The 22004-nt window shown below is 40.2% G+C and overlaps 2 protein-coding genes across 7 annotated transcripts in view; one reads left to right on the forward strand and one right to left on the reverse strand.

Annotated features, from left to right (window-relative positions):
• Window positions 1-16707, reverse strand: part of frmd3 (FERM domain containing 3) — a 49827-nt gene extending 33120 nt beyond the window's left edge. For 3 of the 5 annotated variants that reach the window (XM_085786574.1, XM_085786573.1, XM_085786575.1), the window contains exons 1-2: window positions 16334-16684; window positions 471-575 (exon numbers count right to left, since the gene is read on the reverse strand). In XM_085786574.1, the coding sequence (XP_085642700.1) occupies window positions 471-575; window positions 16334-16438 (210 nt within the window). In that variant the 5' untranslated portion in view covers window positions 16439-16684. Of the gene's footprint in view, window positions 1-470; window positions 576-16333 lie in introns of all 5 variants that reach the window. The other 2 variants (XM_085786577.1, XM_085786576.1) reach the window with 2 other exon arrangements.
• Window positions 16708-17365: 658 nt separating this feature from the next.
• LOC146981414 (gluconokinase-like) lies at window positions 17366-21937 on the forward strand. 2 transcript variants are annotated; one of them, XM_085786579.1, is made up of 6 exons: window positions 17366-17384; window positions 18201-18272; window positions 18887-18917; window positions 19004-19090; window positions 20594-20637; window positions 21210-21937. In XM_085786579.1, the coding sequence occupies exons 2-6, from the start codon at window positions 18235-18237 to the stop codon at window positions 21580-21582; spliced, it is 573 nt and encodes a 190-aa protein (XP_085642705.1). In that variant the 5' UTR covers window positions 17366-17384; window positions 18201-18234; the 3' UTR covers window positions 21583-21937. The 2 variants fall into 2 exon arrangements, with proteins under 2 accessions (XP_085642705.1, XP_085642704.1); XM_085786578.1 differs by having other exon boundaries at window positions 17384-17570.
• The last annotated feature ends 67 nt before the right edge of the window (window positions 21938-22004 follow it).

Below are 22004 nucleotides of genomic sequence, written 5' to 3' on the forward strand. Positions count from 1 at the left end.
CTGTGTAGCCATGCAGAACCTTTTGCTGGGTTCACATTTGTATGAACTTTATTTCATTAATCATCATGTGGGAATGATTAAAAGAAAATACACAGAGAGGAAAGCTGCTTGTACAAGTCTACAAAGGGAAATGTTTCTTCTGTGCTATTTCCTTTCCACTGTATGAACACTGCAGGCAAATTTGAAAAATACCTGAAAACCATCAGACTGAAATCCTCGAGTTCCAGCGCTTAAAGAATCAGTCGATTAATTGATAAGCCAAATCGAAACAAAACCATTTGTCAGCAGTTTGGCTAATTGTTTGATTAACTGTGTAATTAACCAAACAATTACTGACTCCATCTTCAGTTTTTTCTCTCTCTCTGTTATATATTGTGTAATATCATTTCAGATTAAATATATTCTTGTCTGTTGTGATTGACAGGTCAATAATGTTGAATTTCCACTGCTTTTGTCTGTGTAATATTTACCCTCTGTTTCTCTGGGTCCACATATCGAATACCAAAGTAGTCTTTCTCAAGTAGGTTGTAGTGGTTACACACATGGTCCAACAGGAACTGGCCTTTGGTGTCTCTCTGTAAAAAAGAAAAAGGGAAAAAAAAAACCCATCAGTAGGATGTTATTTTGTGATCAGTGTCCTCAGCAACCTCTATGCTGATAAACCCCATAAACCCCACAACTGGCTCTGACACCCGCTGCATCTCAGAGCAGTAATCACAGAAAACAACCCCCTCTGGGGTAATATTTCTGAGGCACACATAGTTTTACCAGGATAAGACACGTTAATGGAAAAAAACACATCAAGGTCTCTTGATGGTGATATCTATCTGTTGTGTGGTCATATCCCAGACCCAGCCTCCTAACATGCCAGTAAATACAGTCCATATGCAGTTCATAAACCCAGAGCAGACACTGAGAGATCAATGATCACTTTACATTCATTACCTGTTCCTCAGTCAATATCCACTCATCACATACTGATGCCAACAAGGGTCCTCACAGAGCTCAGCACAAGCCTATGTAAACTGTGACTCTGCACGCGTACAAACAAACCTAAACAAAAATGTGTGCAATTTAATGATACATACACTTGTATGTGCACATATTACATCACATAAATACACTTTCAATTCTCACCTTAAACCCATTGAACTTAAGATGTCAATATCCATTACATTGCCAATTTGTCAGATAGCGTATGCATCACAGATCCCCTCAAGTCTTGAGTGATTGTGTGATTGTGTGTATGTGTGTGTGTGTGTGTGTGTAACTGCTCTATAACCATACAACCTGCTGATGGAGGTGGATTCTGTGCTCAGCTAAGCAGGACTGATTGATTCAGTAGGAAATCGTCCGTTTGCCCTTGTTGTGATTTACACACCACTGGGGACACATGCAAATGAACACACACACACACACACACACACACACACACACACACACACACCAGTCACTTTGGTCACATCTTGTCGGTAAAACAATATATAAACCTGACAATCAACATTAATGACAGTAGGCTATGCCATAAATTCACCACAGTCACCATGACAACTGATTACCTCTTGCATATTCAGCTACACACATTGCACATCTTGTCATTCACTCAAGCCGCTTCATGTTATCCGTTTTCTTCAGCTTCTCGTTTCGCTCTGGAGTTGAAAATAGTTGAGAATGAGGCTGAGGTGCGCCCAAGACCCCTGCTGTTTTCTCTGTTGTCAACCAGATGCCACATCAGCAATGGCTGCTGTTTCGGTCCTACTCAGCAAGCAAGCTAAGGGCATTAGCTTCACTCATTAGCTTTGTTCGCTAATTCTGTGCAGACCAGGGTTTAAGTGACTGACACATCCAGCACTTTTGCCTGATAGGCCATTTGTCAAAGTAAAGGCGTCAGTAAAAGCTTCAGATGGCCACTATGTGCAAGCTCATACAAATGTGCACTTTGCTTGTGTTGAGAAACTAACATCTGCGGTGGAACATGGGAGAAAGAAGATTTTTAGGAATATACACTTTTAATCAGAATGTCTATTGATTGTTTTTATGTCCTTTTATGTCTGAGTGTTGCTCATTGTTTCATGTACAAGCCTCATCAATGAAAATTTTCTGAATCTGAATCCAATATTTTCAAACTAATTTCCTATTGTCTCTTCTGCTTCCCTGCGTTTTAATTCACAAATTCCTCCATCACCACATCATGTGTCTGATAGCATTTTTTTTTTAAACCAATTAATTGCTGGATACTGCTCATTGCAATTCTGTCATCATGTCTTTTTTTCTGTGCAAGTCAGGCCTTTACCGTCTTCAAGATGTTTGAGGAGCCTTCACTAAAAGTGTCCTCCTGCTGGCTGGATTCCCTTTGCTCTCTTTTAGATCTAAAGATGTAATCTATAGCCTAATACTTGTCTCAATAAATACAGTTCTTTACTTCTGACTGATCTCTACTAAGGTCTGAGATAATGAACTGACCTTCTGCAACTCTTTAAGCTACAGTTTGTGTTGAATAGTATTACTATGATGTGACTCATGTCAGAAGAAAGAAGAGAAAGATGTTTAGAGAAGATGCTGTTAGATGATTACATACAAATACGTACATATAGACCTTTGAACATACAGTAGGTCGCATCTATATCCTGAAATCAAAACTTACATGCTGTTGAGTTGGCCTGTGTGTGTCAATCACTGTCCATGTCCAGTCATCTTACTTTATTTTATATAAATATTAATCCCTGGGCATATGTTTCATTTGATAAACATAGCAATCTCTTGCCGAGGCCACCTTTTGCATAAACATCTTGGTGAGTCATGCACCATTTCTCAGTAAACAATCTGTTCTGTGCAGTAATTGCAGTATACTGTAGGTGTTGATAGAACAGCCACAAAAAGCAAGATATCTCCTGTAAATGTCACATGAAACCACTCTAAAACGATAAAAACAGAAACAACACGGTCAGTAGAGATAAAGTAGCTTATTTGTCTACAATAGCTACCACAGCTGCTTTGTGTTACCAACAAAAACACACAACTGCGTTATACTGTAGAAACACAAATGTAAAATAACCAACAGTTTCAGGTCAAGTCACTAAACAGTGAGCAGAAATTAAAAATAAAACAAGTTCCCTGTACGCAATACGCAGAAGGAGTTCATATGTGGGCTAATCACATAAACACAACACACAGCACACATTATCATATCAATATTTAATTGACCAACATTCCCAGTTGTTCATCCATTGTTACTGTAGACTGCTAGATGCAAACGGGACAGCACTATTCCCATATCAGCAGGCTATGTTTATGTTGTTCTATTGTTTTTTTCAATTTCAAAATGATATTATTAATTACTAAGCAATAATCAGCAACTACAATTATTACAATTTCAAATCCATCACATCACAGTTTCTTTGACTGGTTAGGGGGATTGGCTGCTGGGTAAAAAAATATAACATTTCTCTTAACACCATAAGGTTTCTACTGAGAAGGCTGAGTCAGCCTGAGTCAGGGAGTGTACAGAGTGACGTCACATACTGGGCTGTTGGATGGAAGTCTCATCACGTGACGAGAGGAGAGATGATGATGACTGGCAAGACAACAGAGGAGCAGACAGGATTTGGTGTAAAGGCAAAAGCAAAAACAAAAGCACCTCTCTCTGGCAATGGTTCAGATTCCCGCACCGAAAGGGATACTGGTAAAATTGAAGAAATAAACTTCATGGGATGAAGGTGGCAGCGACTGGAGGGAACAAAATCAGTTCATATGAATTCAGCAGAGACACGACTTTCATGTAAAATATCAGGCGTAATTAGTGACGCCCGTGTCACCAGTTTATTATCTAATAGTGAAATTTGCACATAGTGGCATCACTGTCTTAGATCATTCTGTTTTGAACTCAGTGGAGCTGCAGTAAATCACAGAAGTAATGTAACTAATGGAATGTACAGTAACTAACTACTAGTCAAGTAATCAAATCACCTTTTTTAATGACTGGTGTGAGTAGCCTAATTGAATTAACTTGTTGTACATTCAGTTACCAGTACCAAACAATTAGGTGGATGATGTCCACAGTGACCTTTGTTACATCACCGTGGCAACAATCAGCTGTATGTGATTTCCGACACAGCATGTCCCTGTTGGCCAGTTCAGGTTTACTGTTATATCACTATGACACAAGTGAGCTGCAAATCAAGTGTGTTCCTGTGGGTATAGCTGTGATCGTGTGTGTGTGTGTGTGTGTGTGTGTGTGTCTGTCTACATCTCTTTAGGATTTTCGGATGATCCCTGACAACAGTGGTACTAAGCTGTTAAATCTGAGGAGCAAACAGACAGAAACATACACAGAGGGAGGAGGAAATAGAAGAAACAGAATGAAAACCACCGCACTGTGAGCCATTTCTAGCCGATCATCAAACAACACCTTTTCCCTGTCTGGTTCTCAGGGCAGACACTCGTCTGGAGAGGAGAGGCGAACCGATGCCAAGAGAGAGGAGAGAACAGACCAGACAGAGAGTGAACCAGGGCCAAACATGCCGAGAGGCTGAAAGAGAGAGTCGGGAAAGACAGAGCTAAAAAAAGGAGAGAGAGATTGAAAGACTCAGTAAGATGAGTGAGGGAGAGAGGAAGAGACAGAGTGAGGAAGAGAGGTATAAAGACTCTATGTCATGTCCAACAAGGGCTGAATACATATTTTATATATCCAAAGGCTGGACATTAAAAATTAACCTGGTCATCCTGTCTCTACATGATCTAACCTAATGACGGCAAAGTGCTCCTCTCTCCTCCTCGCTTGAACACACAGACACATGCACACACTTTAAATAGAGCCTCGGTGTAGAGTGTATTCAGTTTAGCAGAAGCAAAGTGCACTTTGACGTGTGTGTGCGTTCGAGTGTGTCTATCCATCCTCTGCCATTTTTTTTTCTTGATAAAGCAACCCCCGAGTCCAGACGCAGTCCAACCAAACAAGAACTAGGAGGAAAAAATAGAAAACCATCAGCATGCTGAGTATAAAAGCACACACAGAGTCAATTATTTATTCCTACATCTATCCTGAATTTTAAAAAAGAACGGGTTTAAAACTCAGTGAAATCAAATAAGTTTTGACCTCCAAACTGCACACTACCATAACAATTGCAGACTGAAGAGTCATAATCGCACTTTGTGCCTCTCATATAATTTGATTAAATCTCTTTTTCTGAAAGATGAATCTCTGGCCAAGTGTTCAGCTCCACTTCTAATGACCCAGTCCTGTCTCCTAGAAATTACATTTATGTACAACTAATGACAGTGAATATGTGAAAGAAACATAGTGTTTAGTAAGTTGCAAACTGAGCACATCATTAAAACGTACATTGACACTGCATTTGTTTTCTGAAATGTCCAGTTCAGCCATTGACTATTAAATTGAATTGACTAGTGACCTCAGCTCTGTCTGTTACTTCCTCATTGTCTCTCTGCATGTTTATCAGGTGGATTCATCAAGTGTAGGCTGAGACATGGTCACATCTCCGCCTCTGTTGGCGTGTATTTGCCTGTTTTATTAATTCACAGTAATAAGATCTCAGGGCCAGTGTATTTATCCACTCAAAAGGAAAAAATAAATGAAATCCTTAGAGCTCTGTCTTTACCAATAAGATAATGCACGTATGCACATATTACTTAAAAACAAAATACCAACTGTGTGTGACTTGTTCTCATCCCTGACCTACAATCAGGAACAACTCATGACTTTACGACCAGTACCAGTCAAGCACTAGGACCCTGGGTGCCCTGTCCCAGTTAAACACCGTTTGTTGTTTAATTAATATGCATGCCAGCTCAATTATAACTGGTCCTTATCGACTTCAACGGGTTTCTTTTCATGACACGGCATACCTAATTGGCTGAAACGCAGTAAGGAGAAGGAGCATCAAATGTCTGCGATTCCCCAGTGAAGAAACCAACACACAGGCCGATCTGCTCACACGAGGAGAGGGGGGTGAAGACAGAACAGGAAAGAGAGCAGACTTATGATAATGATATGCCCCTCTTTACCTTCACACAAACCAATTTAAATTCCTAGACGTTGCAGTAGACAAATGCTATGTTAATTCAATGGCTTTTCTCTGTTGTCACTACTGCTACTCTTTGGGGAAATGGAGATTTAAGATGCTAGTGGACCAATTTGCTGATTTATGTGCCAATTAGGATGAGTGTGCAAGCAGGCTTTTGTCCATGGGTGACAACATTGTCCTCCTATTATCAACACTGCCAATAATATTAAAGCCAGAATGTGTTTACCACCCAAAATCTGAGCCCCCAAGCCACCGAATGGATCGATCCAGAGGCTTGACCAGGATGCAAGAGAGACAAATCAATGTGCTGGCCGCCGTGTGTGGGGAAAGCAATGCAGAGGATCAAAGAAGAGAAGACCGAAGTTAAAAGCTTTTTACTTCTATTTCTTGGGATTTAGAAACTCATTATTGTGCATTGTCTTCAGATATATGAACTTCCTATCCTATTAGCATCATGTTTTCCTTTTTTAAATTCCCCTTAAGTAGTGTTGAGTAGAGAAGTCATCTTATTCCACACTGTCAGAATGAAGTGCAATGTAATTTGGCTTGTTCCAGTTTTGCAGTGTAGTTATATGATGTGAACAGTAGCTACATGTTCCTTACCAAATGCCAGATGTCTAACAGACCTCCATATTTGACCTATATTTGGAAGCTCTCGTATCTTGAAACAATGTTTGGCTGCATGGCATGAGTTTGTGTTTGACTCACCGGCAGGCCATTGGATTTAAAAGACTATTTCTTACTATTTTGGTGCTGTGATAGTAATTTCTTTAAAAAAAAAAAAGAAACATGATTTTTAGAGTACATAGTCAGGATGCAAATTGCTGTACATGCTGACTATTGGAAGAGAGCAGCAGAGGATCAAACACTTCTAGTCTGGGTGCTAAATTATGGAACACGTCCAGTTTATATTAAGGGGAGAAACCTTTAAAAAGAGACGCTTGACCTCAGCACCAGCACCAGCACCACCCCTCTGTAATAACCGCTCTTCATCACAGTATTTACTATGTCTTCATGATTTGTAAATCCATGCTGTTTAATATCTGAGGTGAGCAATGTGAAGACATGAGACGAGATGTCATATATCTGAATGAAACCCACACAGTTCCAGCGAAGTATTGATCTCTTGAGCTACATTACAGAGTGTGCTAGGTTTAACCTCTTCAACCACTGACCCACAACAGTAATGGACTCTTGCCTGGAGCTATAGACTTGGCATATGGAGGGACTTCCTTTATCATCAGTGTATCATGGCCAGAAAAAAGAGTGTAGATATTCCTAATAAACTTTGGAGTGGTTTGCCTCTGACGATAAGGTCATTTTTTAAACATCATGTTTTCTACTGTTTTCAGGTTCAGGTCCCACATTAGTCCAGACTCAACAGATCTCAGAGTGCCATGCAATTTTACAGAGGCATTCATGATCTCCAGAGGATGAATCTCAATGAATTTAGTGATCCCATGCTTTTCTCTTGAGTACCATCATGAGGTTCATATTTGTGGTTTTAAGTGAAATATTTCATAAATGTTATTTGATTGCCATGAAATTTGATTAATATAAATGTAAGGATGAGGGTGTGAGGGCGAACTGTTATAACTTGGTCATTTTCTGACTATATTTTCATTTCATTTTTCATTTTATTGTTTATTTGTGACGGGACTTTGCATATTAACCCATTTAATCCCATCGGTCACAAAAGTGACCGTAAAAAATATTTCCAGTTGAAAGGCCCTAAAAATGTTAGTAAATGGAGTATTAACATATTTCCAAAAAATACTGAAGCAAGAAACCCTTCTGATCACATATGTGCAGTTTCACATGTTTAGTGTAAATTGTCACATGATCAGAGCTGATTACTTCCTGGTTGCACCATCCGAGGAAGATGGCTGCATCAAAGCCTCAACAAAGAAGGTCAGTAAAGAAGGTTGACATAAAGATAAGAGAAAGATTTTTGGCACACATCATCTTTAAGGTGTCTAGTATTGATATATGCATCTACAATCACTCAACTGTGTTTAGTGTGGTCACAGCATGAGTAAAATTGTTGACGGCAACAATAGTGACCGGTGGGATAACACAGTGTAAGTAGCTAACTTTCTACTTTTTAAAAACTTTCTTTTTTTATTATTATTATTTAAATTTGAATCAAACACAGTATATGTTGGACCTTACAGACCCTAAAGCATTTCAGTTAACCTATCTCTCAAAGTGAAATAGATGTTGTCCCCAGTGACTGTGATATGGACTATAAGGGCGAGACTGGCCAATTGCCAGCCAGGCTGTTGAATGAAAGTTAGGCAAAAAGATTATGTAAGAAACAATGTTATTAGGGATGATAACTTCCCTCTCACCACCCCACTTCCACCCACTGTTGGTGAAGAGGCAAATCCCTATACCCACATGAGCAGCTATGGGCAAACCTTCCCACAAAGGGCCGCGCGGCTGCAGGTTTCTGTTCCAACCAAGCAGCAGGTGCAGGTTGCAGGTGGTCAAAAATAAAATCTAAACATTCAAACAACCTTCATAAGGTGTCATATCTTAATCAGGTCCAAGAAGTGGTGGGGGCCCATCTTTACATGGTCCCTCAATGCACTCATAAGCAGCCACCTCTTCTACAGAGATGTTGTAGGAAGGAGGTCTCATACATGGGTCAGTGACAAATAAGGGTTGGCAAGATGAGCAATTCATGGATTTTCTTAAAAAACTATTTTAAAAGCTTGCATCAAATTTGTTAAAATGTGTATTTCGTAGTCATGTTGGTTTTATGTCTTTTGAAATTACATTTGAACCTGAACAAAAGTAAGACTGAGGTTATGCAGGTTATTCTGAGTGACCCCTAGGTCAATAAGTCAATATTGCACTAAAAATGTACATTTACAATGGTAAAATGAAAAGTACACTAAAGCAATATTGCACTAACTGTAACACACTGTAAATCCAATAACAAAGTTACAATATGCATGTCTTAAATTTTTCACAAAAGTGACAATGGCAATGTTGATAGGCGTCTTTTCGTTTTTGCTTTTAGTCGTTCTACATGTTTTTGATATGTAAAATAGCCCCACTAACATGTGATAAAGCACACAAGCATCTGTTATGTATGCTGGCACTGGTAACAGTAAAAAAAGAGTTCTGTAGTACAGCCCAGTTAAAATTGGGCTGGAATATAAGCAATTTGATAGCTATGATGGATATGTAAAATTAGTATACATATTATCCCACCGGTCACAATTGTGACCGACTATAAAACACACTTTTTCTCCTATTTTTCCATGAAAATTAAAAAAAATAATGATTGATTATTTCAAAGAGTTGCTAATGGCACATGGTTTGGATATTTTCATGTCTGGGAAAAATTTGGGATTAAATGGGTTAATGAACATTATAAAAAATGTAAATACACCAGATTTAGCTCATATCACACTTATTTTATCACAACATCAGCATTTTATCATTGTCATTTTGAATATGCTGGCATATTAGCATGTGGTATCACAGCTGATTTTTTGTGTGAGAAAACCTTTATGTACATTTTGTTATATTCATGCATTCTGTGCATACAGCTAATTAAATACAATAAACCTTAAATATGTTACTTACAAATGATCCTTACTTCGGTAAATGCTGGCACATGTCATTGTTTTTTGTTTGCATTGGATGAAGTTCAAAAAGATTATGTCAGTACACATTTATGAAATACTAATCTACTCTGATATAATCTTTTAAATTATTATTTGAAAAATATACATTCTCTATAATCTTATCATTCAAATAATTTATATATTGAGCAGATAATCCTTCCCATCCCCGTGAGCAGCACTCTAGTGAATGCGACCTTGTCCCCGAGTGGAAGGAGACAAACCAATTACCTTATCATCACCTGCAATGCTGCCCTGACTCTCTCTCTCTCTCTCTCTCACACACACACACACACACGGAAGGCATGCACAAATTACTGTAACACACATGACATAAAACATGTCACATGCACTACACGCTCACACTCTTCATGTTTATGGCTGAGTACAGCCTAATAAGCTTAGCGGCAGAGTCGTAAATTATCGATATATGGAGCAGAACCAGTTTCTATTATAATGGATCTTCATGACACTCACTCCGTGTGGAGCTGGACACTAACTCACAGGATGACAGGAGCGAGAAAGTGTGATGATGATGGCATGACTGCAGCCAAAGCGCTGCTGTTATGAGTGTGTGTGGGTACACTCAAGCAGCTGTCTTATCTTTGCACCACAGGATGTTAAAAAATTTGTGGCAGTCAAACAAACAATCCAGAGAAAAGAGAGAGAGGGTGAGCCTATGTGTGAAAGGTCCGTTCGTTTTTGCTTATGGCAAGAGTGACTGTTTGACTGTGTCTACATGTGCTTGCTGCTGCCTCACTCTCTTCCTTCTAACGTCTCTACGGTTTGATGCAATAAGCTGTACTGCGTGCTCCGAAAGGGGTTAATGCAGCTCATACACATGCACATCTCCTCGTGCACGAGCTGAACTCAGTAACTATTATCACCTGTTCTGAAACCCCAAACTCAGTTGGACAGTTCAGGGTTAGTCAACCCAGAGAGTTTAACTCAGAGTTTGTTAACCATGCTTTCTGAAATTGGGCCCTGGTATTTTGAGCTAACATGAAGATGTTTGTTTCAATTAACCTTTGCAAAATTAGAGGAGTGCACCAGCATGCAAAGTGCAATACAACTGGGTTTAGATAGATAGATAGATAGATAGATAGATAGATAGATAGATAGATAGATAGATAGATAGATAGATAGATAGATAGATAGATAGATAGATAGATAGATAGATAGATAGATAGATAGATATAACTGACATTAAAGTAACCCAACAGGCTGTAAGCATCAGTACTATACAATATTGCTGATGTCACCGTCTGTTCGTATTGCTTTATTGCATAGTCACTTCCTGTTCAGCTTGTTTCATATATTTTGTTTGGTTTTAAAATGAAATTTACCTTTTCTTGTCTCCACCTTGTCTTCCAGTTTTTCAAAAACCGCCTGCTCTGCCACTCTCATTTCAAATCTGTTTCATGTTTTAATCTGCTTAATCTGGTTTTTTTTTCTGCAGCTCCCCTACCTCATTTCCTCTCCTGCTCCTTCCTACACCCTGTTGATTTGTTGCCGTCACTCTCGCAGCTATTGCGACCCACCATGTCATCCTATATTTTGTCTAATCAACCATCTCTATTTCTTCCCCCCTTCACCCATTTCATTTGATGTTTTCGTCCTTGCCTTCCTCCCTCTCCCTCTTCTATCCTGCCGTCTCATCTCTCTCTGCCTCCTCTCAGTTGCAAGCACAAGTCAGAAAAAGGATTATTTCTCTTTAGTCATCTTCGGAGCAGCATCAAAGAGGCGCCGGGAAGTGGGATAAGAATAGAAAAACTGATACTATTTATAACTTGCTCCAAAGAATGCCTACCAGCTGAAACAACAGCACTAAGCATTGTTCACATTCTCACACACACACACACACACACACACGCACGCACGCACGCACGCACGCACGCACGCACGCACGCACGCACACACACTCACACACACACACACACACACACACACACACACACACACACACACACAGAGCTATCCACAAAAAGGCAGGTGTGTAAAACACCGGCATCACCTTATAGCTACACACACTCACACCTCTCCTTGACCGAGTAAAAGGCAGGTGCAGTGTAAAACAACACCAGCTTCCCTATGCATCCTTAAACAGTGTGTATCGGTGATGTATTGAAGAGGTTACCTGCACTAGAATAGAAACGGCATAGTCAGCAGGATATATTTCAAGCTTTCAAAAGTTATTGCAAGCTATTTTGGTGCCAAGCAGTAATTTCTTGCTAAGTAAGGTGAATTAATGTCTGTAATTGCAGAACTTTGGCTCGGTGGCTGCGTTTAAATCTTTCATGCGAGTGAGCCATGGCTACCCCTCCCTTCCAACACACACGCATACATGTGTGCACGTATATATACACAATCGTGGGGAAGCGCATCGCTGACAGCTGACTGATGTTGGCCTCATGAAGAACAGTGATCTCCTTTAATTATACATGATATGTCACAGAGAAGGAGGAGGGAGAAAGAGAGTGATAGAGGGGACGGAGGGAGGGAGGGAGTAAGAAGATAGATATGAGAGATGTAAAAATAGAAAGTGAGAAAAGGTGGTCAGAGGGGTAAATAGGAAGATGAAAGTGGAGCAGAGAATAAGTGGGGGCGAACGAGGGAGCAGAAGGTTGAGGAACGGGAGGAAGAGAGAGGGGAAAGAGGAGAAGGACAGATGGGAGGATGAGAGGAAAGAGAGTGGATGGTGAAGGGGAGAGAGGCTGAAAGCAGAGGAGGTCACTGTGTATTGATCTTGACGTGTCTCTCCTGCAGCAGGTCTGACTTAACATTACCACTGAACATGAGAGCAGCAGGCTGGACACACTCACCCCCCGGCGCTTTAGACACACATGAAAGACACACTCACCTGCAGACACACAGCCACACACACACACACACACAAACACACACACAGAGATCCTCTCCACCTGCCTTATATTTGGCAGTAAAGCTATTCTTAGTATACAACTTACTTAAAAGTAATTATTCTCTGCTGTGATCTGTAATTAATTATGTTTTTAAAACCAGAACCTAAACCCTTTTCAAAACCAATATTATCATCTAAATCTATACAGATACCTCTGCTGCATGGGATGACTAATTAATTAATTTGGTAATTAATTAAGTAATTAATCAAGATGATTACCCTGTATTTATGTTCATCTATTTGTTTTGTAATACTTATTCTAACTAAAATAAGAGTAATCTTTTATTAGCTGTATTTTTGGGTAAAAGGGTTTGATAATGTTGTTTTGTGTAATTAGCATTTCAGGTAATTTATCAAGTACACAACTAAATAATAATCTGTATGTAAAGAATCAGCCTCAGATATCACCCAGATTAAGTTGAGACAGATAGAAGGTGTGAAAGATAAAGTGTGGTCCACTGGATAAGAGTTGTGTGGTGTGTTTTACTCCTGATGGACTCAGACCGCTGTGCACCTTACTGTGTGTGAGATCTGACCCGAATGTCTTTAATCTTCCTGTCACCAATGTTGACTTCCTGCCAATGTAAGATTTTCATTATGTCAAAGTGTGACATCCAATCATATAACTGTTTACAGAGATTTGTATTCACATTCACTATTTTTCTACTTGTAATGGCCTCTTTATTCAACCTGGGTTCATTGTGTTTATTTTAAACAATTTTATTCCTAACATCATCTGATGCTTCTTTTATCTTCCTAATGTCATTTAGTTTTACGCAAAGCAACTACTTTGTTGTTTAAAGGTGTTGACATAAACTGGCCTTGTGGTATTTTTACAGTTGCAGTAATCAGACGTTATTACGCAATGACCATTGCAGTGATAATTGATTTTTCAGCTAAAATTGCATTCTCTGTTGCCTTGGAAATGTTCACACTTATCACAGCTTTTCAAGATATTTTGAAGTCTTCATTCAATAAGGATAATCCATGCAGTGCCAAGCATTGTGCCCCGGGGGACCTACTGTACATAATGTACCCCCATGTCTTATGCAAAGTCAAAAACGCCTTAGAGTCAAATTTAAGGACATAAGGGTATTGCAGGCTCATATTAAGCAAATTGTTCAGTTATGACGCATTTGTGGACAATTTTACCACATGGTTTTTACGATGGTGTTCAATGTAGCGCCGTCTTTGGCATCTCATCTTGTCCTACATATTCCCTACAAAGAGCAGCAGAATAGACCAAATGCGAAAGACAATGACAATGCAGAGAGGGAATAAAATGAGCAGATAAAGTCGGAGATGGAGGTCCCCATACAGTGGAAAGAGGAGAACTGCTGTTGTCGAGCAGCAGAAGTGTAGCATGAGGAGCACAGGATGTCATGAAATATGTAGGAGGGAGCAACTCAGCACCGGAACACAAAGCCATTAAAGAAAGCCCAGGAAAACACCGTCAGCTAGAAATATAACTGTCCATTTCCTTATTGTGCACAGATATGCTGGGCATAGCTAAAAGCATATACACCGCTGTCACATTAACAATCTTGAACTCATGCATCTCACTTTAATGTTCTCAGACGTGTACACAAAGTTTAACACACTTTTGTGCTCTCAAAGATGCAAGCACACACAGGTATACATGCATGTGAGCACTAACACGAACACAGACACAACCTCCCTCTCTTCCTTGTTTCCTTTTCTCACAGTGCACTCTTGTAAATCATTGATTGGGTACATGTAGAGGATCAGCAAGACAGTTAGTTTGACATGCAGTGAGTGCTTTTGGTCTTTCAGGGTAAGGCAACAGGGTCATGGCAGCTGACAACTTCTTTTGAAGGAAGCTCAGGATGAGACCAGGTGCCGCTCGGAGCTGCGTTCGCTCACTCCGGTCGCAACTCTTTTCAACTCACTGGGTTACCAACAAGCTGGTGCTGCTTTGAAGGATTTGCTGCAAATTTTAATGGCCTTTAACACCTCGCCAGGAGGACCACAGTTGAAAATTAGCCTTTGGCTAACACTGGCACTTTTGTGTGCCATGTTTATTAATGTGCACTGTCCTCCCTAAATAAATAAATAAATACTGAGGGTATAGTACAAGTGAATAATATATGTATATGTATGTATGCACTGTCCTTTATTAAACACACATGTTTTGAGAATTCTAATTTCTAGCAGTTTTACAGGATTTTACTTTTACATCTCTGGCAGCAGCTGGTGCTTAGGGCTGGAGATGCCCAGGAGTCAGGTATGATCCACACTGCAGGCCCACAGGATCTAATTTGTTTGAGGAAACTGGGGAAATATATTTTCCTTTGTTCAGGCAGCCAAAACGGTTTCAATATTAGATATCAGATCAGTCAATAGTTAAAGCCTTCTATCCATTAACTGGATCCAGTCATTAGTTTTTATTTCTTTCATGCCAGTTTCCCACATGACTGGATTTCTGTGGGTTTACAGTAAACTCCTTCACTCCAAGCCTTCAAGACACACTAATATTGCCAGATAGAAGCCAGGCTAAATGATAAAACAGTCCAGAGCTACGGTTCTGGGAATATAACAACATAAAAACTACACAGAACACCAATTATTTACCATAGGCTGTAACTCACAGTAAATCTCCTTTTCTCTGAGTCTGCAGATTGTAGATCAGGATCTTGGCCACACCTTCATCAGTCTGCCCTCAACTGAGAATATGTTGTCTTTCCTGATTACATTTAGCAAAGTAGTTTGTATGCATGCAAACATCTCACACTTACATCCTTCTGTCTGTTTGCTTCTCTGGGTGGCACACTGAGCTGTACTTTGACATGAACATATGAGTAATGAAAAAAAGAGCTGAGTTAACTTATCCATAAAAGGGCTGGAACTACCTGAGTCATTGCAAGAAAAGATTGAAAATTACTTATAGATATTTTCTGTCCCTCATGTTGTTTTAGAAGCCATTTACAAGCAAAACATGAACGTTTATAAATGGTTTAGGACCAATTATAATGTCGTTTTAAGTGTTTATTCAGGAGTTATAGGCCTAGCTGTTGACAGATCTATTAACAAACACACATCTGCTCACAATGACATCATATTGACTTGTAAAATATGTGTGTATCTCTGCTCTTTAAGACTTCATAAAAAATAGTCAGGTTTAAGCTATGCAGGGCAGGGACACTTGAAGGCACCATGGTGGGAACAACGTATCATCAACAGAATTGAGAGCACACAAGTAGGCACAGCTAGTTGCCTCTCTCCACACACACAGTTTGATACAACTGATATAAAATCAATAATCCAAACAGAGGTCCTTCCTGTCCATGTCATCAGTTCAATTATCACCACCACACCCATGGAGCTCCATCGTTTCCTCTGCCACCAATCAAACTACATCCCAACTTCCCTCCATGTGGGTCATATCATGCACAAACCCAACGCAAATGCAGGGATGTGACTGAACGTGCCTTTTTTCCTCCTCGCCTCTTCACTACCTATCATATGGGCAGTACTATGAAGCAAAGCATGCCACCTCTCATGTTAATCACAGCAGCACTGAAACTAGAAGAGCAATGCGCTCTAAATTTTCTTTGACGAACCAAAATGACGATGCAGGCTTGTTACAGGCTTCAATCGAGGATGGTTTTAATTCACCGATATGAAGAAAATTCATCTGCTGCGTCCACGTGATTTTTTGCAGTAATCACAGGGAGCACAATGAATGAGGTGCATGAGGCTTGAACGTCTACCTGGATGCTGCAGGAGAGCTCGGAGTCGTCCAGTAACCGGATCGTGCAGAGGACCTCCTGGTCCAAGGAGCGGATGCTGGGGCTGCGAAACCGGAGCATTTTCATCCTTCTGTCGATTCAGTTTCAGCTCCTCATGTCAGCGGATCCACGAGCAGAGCAGACGCACGCGTAGACTCTACCTACAGGCTACACACACGCAGGACGCACATACACATGTATGTGCGTTTCAGTCGGGTCTTGTCACCCCTTGTGACGCCCTTGGAAATGAATGAGTGGATGGAGAGATGGGTGGATGGACAAGAGAATGGATGGATGCAACAGAGCGGGAGGGAGGGGAGCTTGCATCCGTCTCCTGCCTGCCCACTGATGGATCTACAGCAGAGAGGATGGCTTTTCCCCTATTCTCTCTCTCTCTCTCTCTCTCTCTCTCTCTCTCTCTCTCTCTCTCACACACACACACACACACACACACACACACACACGCACTTTTTCCTCTCGTCCTTCTTCCCTCCTTTTTTTTCTTATCCCCCTTTCAAATTTTCAGCTTGAACCCCCACTTGTGTAAGATTGTAAATGTCACCCATCCTGTGAAATTGTAGATATATTGCTAATAACACAATGTTTTCCACTCATTATTGCAGCTTGTGCCAAGTTTTAATGGTGAAACTATAAGCTTTGTCTGGACACGTTGTTTTAAGGACTATTGATGAAGTCCTTATGTAAGTTAGCTACAGTCAAATGGGTGAAAAAAGACAGTTAACCACATTTGTGTATGCATGTAATATGCCCTCTACATGTGAAGTAAGCAAATATCTAATGTGTTATGAGATTTTTTTAATAGAGAGATTTTATATCACATCACTGCCGCCGACGTCTTTATTTTATTTCCACCAGTAATGACGTCTGAGGTACTTTAGTTGCTACGTAAAGAGAAAGCGCGGCCCCTTTAAATTGGCACGTAACCGACGTGCTTCTGTGCGTCATCGCGTACTTCAGCAAAACAACCCGCGGCCAAGGTCCATGCAGCCAGTGTTTGATGTAGGAATGAAATGTAGGCTTAAGTCAGTGATTCAGCGACCATTTCACAGACTCACAGCTCTTTTTTCAGTTAGACTAGAGTTTTGTTTTACTAAAACCGGGTCGTTAACGTTACTATTGTTTTAGCTGGTGACTTTTATTGGGTGAAACACGTTTAGTGGCGGGCTGCACCTGTGCAAGGTTTCTTTCCTTCCTAACTGTAAGTGAAGATCCTACGACAACAGTTTGTTACAAGTCGCATCCAGCGGTTAAGTGTAGCTGCATTTACTCTACAGATAGTGCCTGCACTCAGGTTACTTTATACTTTTACTACTCCACAGTTCAGAGGGAAATATATTTCAAGATGCATTTGAGAGTTTTTAAGCTCTGAATCTGAACTAAAATAATAATAATGGAATAAAAATGTAGCCACCTGCTGAAGCAAAAGCAATAGTAGCATTGTGTTAATGACATAATTTCAAAGTACTGGGACTTATATTGTTGGAGCCAGTGAAGGTGGAGCTAATTTGTTTTGTATGTGACTTAGGGATCAGTACCATTACAATCCGTCACAAGTTGTTTTTTGTTAAATTTTGTGTTTCAATTTTCATCTGCACAATAACATTTTTTTGTTATAATCAATGTAGTGGAGTAAACTGTGTATAGCCTACATGTTTATACAGCCTACATACACACTCACACTTATAAAACATGATGCTTTGTTATGATTAAAATGACCTTATGCACCTAAGTACAGCGGAAAACAAGCTGCTTTTATATTAATGCAAGTGTAAATAAATGATATAATGACACATAACATGGATTTTTCTTCTTCATGAATCCACTATAGGATGTCCATGGGTGTCTGAAGATCCACAGACAGGATGATCTACATTGTAATGGGAGTCTCAGGCTGTGGAAAGTATGTTGAATACTGTCAAATAACAAACAAGTTTATTGTGTTTCATGAGGAAAGAGAACATGTTCTGCAGAAAATGAATTGGAATTGTTTATGTTTGTGTGTGGTTTTGAGTTGGTGAGAGTTGATCAACTATCAATGTCTCATCAAATATCAATGTTACTGTATTACAGAACTGGTTGCAGTAGCCTACAGGTGTCTGTTACAAGGTCACTTAAGAGACCTGTAAAGATGTAACTCCACACAACATTTGTGTACTGAGGCTACAACTGACCATGGGTTTCATTGTTTAAAAAATCAGCAGATTTCTTTCTTGATGAATCAGTGAATCAGTATTTTTATCCATAAAATGATGGTGATGTGGACTCAAATTGCTTTGTTTTGTCTGAGCAAACATCCAAAACCCACCCGGTATTACATAGGAAGAAGACTTTAGAGGAGAAAGTTGGCACTTGGTAACTTTAAGGGTTTTTTGGTTGAAAAAATACTAAAATAACTCATTGTGTTGTAAAATAACTGCAGCATATCTGTGACAGTACAGCTTTGTCTTAAATCTATAGAGGTGTCAGATTAAAGTATTTTGTCTTCACTTTTGTTCCTTTTTTTTTTTTACACAGAAGCAGCTTAGGGGCTTTACTTTCTGAAAAGGTAACTCTCTCTACTCAATATCCCTCCATTCATGTCTGTGCTCACTCGTTACCAGACCCTCACCTGTCTGTGTTTCCATTCATCAGCTGGGCTGGCCTCTGTATGAAGGGGATGAGTTCCACCCACAGGAGAACCTAGAGAAGATGGCTCAGGGTGAACCGCTCACTGATGAGGTCAGTGTGTGAGTGCTGCGCTGTTTCTCCACAGTCATGAGTAAATCCTCTCCTCAGACCTGCAGTGACACACAGCTCAACAAGTAGCTGTGGCAGCTGCAAACAGAGCAGACAGTGAAAGCAGCAGAGAGGGAAACTGATCTGCTCCCTAACAGCCCACAATCCTAAAATTCAGTTGAGTCATTTATTTTTATTTGTTCAATATTTATCTTTTCCTCATCCATGCTGACTGTCAAAATAAAGGGAGACCTTCAAACAATTGACTGGCCGTCTCCCAAAAGATGAGTATACAAGCTTACAGCCAGAGCAGCGGCAGCCAACATTTTGGCAGCAGTTTGCCGGTGGCGGTGTATGGTGGTTGATGATAACCTCCCACTCAGAAATCTGTGCTGAGCAGCAGGGGGGTGGGGTGGGGGGGTTGTTACGCCAAGACCTGCTCTGTCCAAAGCTTTGGCATATTTTTAAAACACTCAACAGTTGGCAGTTTGAGAATAAATAATGATGTGAAGCAGAAATGTAAATTCAGGATTACTGTCAGGCTGAGGGGGAAAATGTATCTTTCATGCCAGTATCAGAGTTGGCAGATTGACGTTGGCATAACCAAACAGGACATGAGTGTACTCTGAAGCTCGGATATAAGAGAATGGGATTCCTCTCATTTGAGTTCAGCTCATGTTAAAGGCATTGCCGTATTAAACAAATGACTCCAGTTTGTTTGTAACCAAATTAGGACTGATTCTGATCTCAGTGTCTGCCATGTCTGCTTGTCATGACCACTTACACTCTTTCAATTGAGTCTGTTAAACACAAAATATTGGAATATTTTGATTTACAATTAAACCTTACCAACTTTTACAGCATTACGCTAATGAAACTATTTATACCTAAATGTATTTTCTCTCTGATGGCCAATGACACTTTGAAACCACAAGTTTATGTGATTGGATTCCTCCTTCCTCTTGTCATGAAGGGCAAAGCCAGAATCTGTGTTCATGTGAGCCACCCCAAAAGTAAGATGGTGTCTTCTCTTGCTTTCTTAGAGAAGTTTTCTCAAGATTTATTTACTTTCATTAAGAGTGTATGCTACATTATTCCACAAGCAAAAAGCACTAAGATTAAGAGTAGCTCTGTCATTTGGGGCATTTATTTTTCTACCTTTATTGGACTCTGTATATCTTCTCTTTTTACTTTTTTATGTGTTTTATTGTAATATGTTATTAGCCTATATTTTATTGCTTTGTAAAGCACTTTGCATTGCCCTAGTGTATGAAATGTGCAATACAAATAAAGCTGCCTTGCTTTGGACAATAGAGAGAGAGAGATGGGTAATGTTATGCAACTAAGGTCATCAAACTGGAGGTGGTGCAGTTTGCAATCAACATTTTAACCTCTGTTCCATCATCGAGTATCTCTTAGAAATGAAATATGTCTGCTACAATGTTAAAACATGGTGTTTACAACAAAAAACAAGTCCACTTATCATGTTTTTCATTGTCTATTCAGGATCGATTGCCTTGGCTTCTCAAACTACATGAAGTCATTCAGAGGTAAAAGTGATATATGTACACGCACACAAACACACACGCACTGGCAGAGAAAACACAAGATAGTTTTTAGTGACAGAAAGGGAGAAGATGATGGGTTTAAAGAGTGAGCGGGAGCTGAAGAGCAGAGCAGCGAGGTAAGAATATGCAAGCGTGAAATTGTCAAAAAAGATCAAGAATATCAAGGATGGTTTTGAAAATTGAGATGAAAACCAGAATAGTGAGGAAAGGGAGTTGGGGAGAGGGAAGGCAGACTAAAGGAAGGAGAGAGGAAGGAAGAGGTGAGAGGGAAGTCTTAAGACGTCTGCAGCGACATCAAAGACTTCTTTTCCTTAAGTCTTCCACTCAGTCACACTCATTTTTCCTCTATCTGCTCATCCTCAAAACCTCTCCTTCTCTTTCCACCACCTCCTCCTTCTTCTTCTAAGCTGTTTGTGACCAGAGTTCACTTTGTGTTTGTTTAGTTTATTTTCCTGCTGTTGCATTTTTTTTTGTTATGCATTCAACATTTCAGTGTTCATTTCTGCCCTCACTTACTATCTGTATGTGTGTCTGTGTGTGTGATGCCACCTCAGAGAACGTCGCTCAGGCTCCGGTGCTGTTGTGGTGTGCTCCGCCCTGAAGAGCCTCTACAGACAGGTGCTGCTCTACGGCGCCAAAGCCCTCGCTCTGTCTTCTGGTCCAGACCAAGAAATCCCCCCTCCTGTTGTTCCCGATGTCTTTTTTCTCTTCCTACACGGTGACTATGATCTCATTCACCAGAGGATGATGTGCCGGAGGGGACATTACATGAAAGCAGACATGCTGCGGTCCCAGTTTGATATTTTAGAGCCTCCGTCCGAAGGGGAGAATGTGTTGTCACTGGACATCAGATGGAGCATTACTGATATGGCCATGGAGGTCGAAAAGCACATTGTCAGCTTGAAGTCCTCACCAGTAATGCCTTAACCACCACAGCAGATAAAACAGAGCACATCATCATCCTCATCATCATCATCATCGTCATCATCGTCATATTTTCAACTGTTTCTAGGGATGGCAGTGTCGGTCTTCTCGGTACGTTCACCACAGACTGAAATGTCTCAACAACTACTGACAGTGTGCCACAACAGTCATGCAGCCCACAGGAGGAAGCCTCTGACTTCTCCTCTAGTTCCCCCAGCAGGTCAAAGATTTCACTTTGTGTTTTCAATATTCCAACATCTACCTAATGGACTGCCTCAAAATCATGTGCTGACAGTCAAATGATGAATTCTTTTAACTGTGATGATGATCCCTGATTTTCTTTGATTTCTTTGAAATTGACCCACTAGTGACATGTCACATGATTCAGAATTGAATCAACCTCCTATAATATAACTAATTTTGAT

The sequence above is a fragment of the Trachurus japonicus genome, chromosome 9 (genome assembly GCF_045865225.1).
Source record: "Trachurus japonicus isolate A0001 chromosome 9, Traja_1.0".
In the NCBI taxonomy this organism is placed as follows: Eukaryota; Metazoa; Chordata; class Actinopteri; order Carangiformes; family Carangidae; genus Trachurus; species Trachurus japonicus.

Coding starts and splice junctions, on each gene's coding strand:
- LOC146981414 (XM_085786579.1), top strand. CDS start 18,235: ATGATCTACATTGTAATGGGAGTCTCAGGCTGTGGAAA. Junction 18,273..18,886: donor GGAGTCTCAGGCTGTGGAAA/GTATGTTGAATA, acceptor TTTTTTACACAG/AAGCAGCTTAGGGGCTTTAC. Junction 20,638..21,209: donor CTACATGAAGTCATTCAGAG/GTAAAAGTGATA, acceptor ATGCCACCTCAG/AGAACGTCGCTCAGGCTCCG.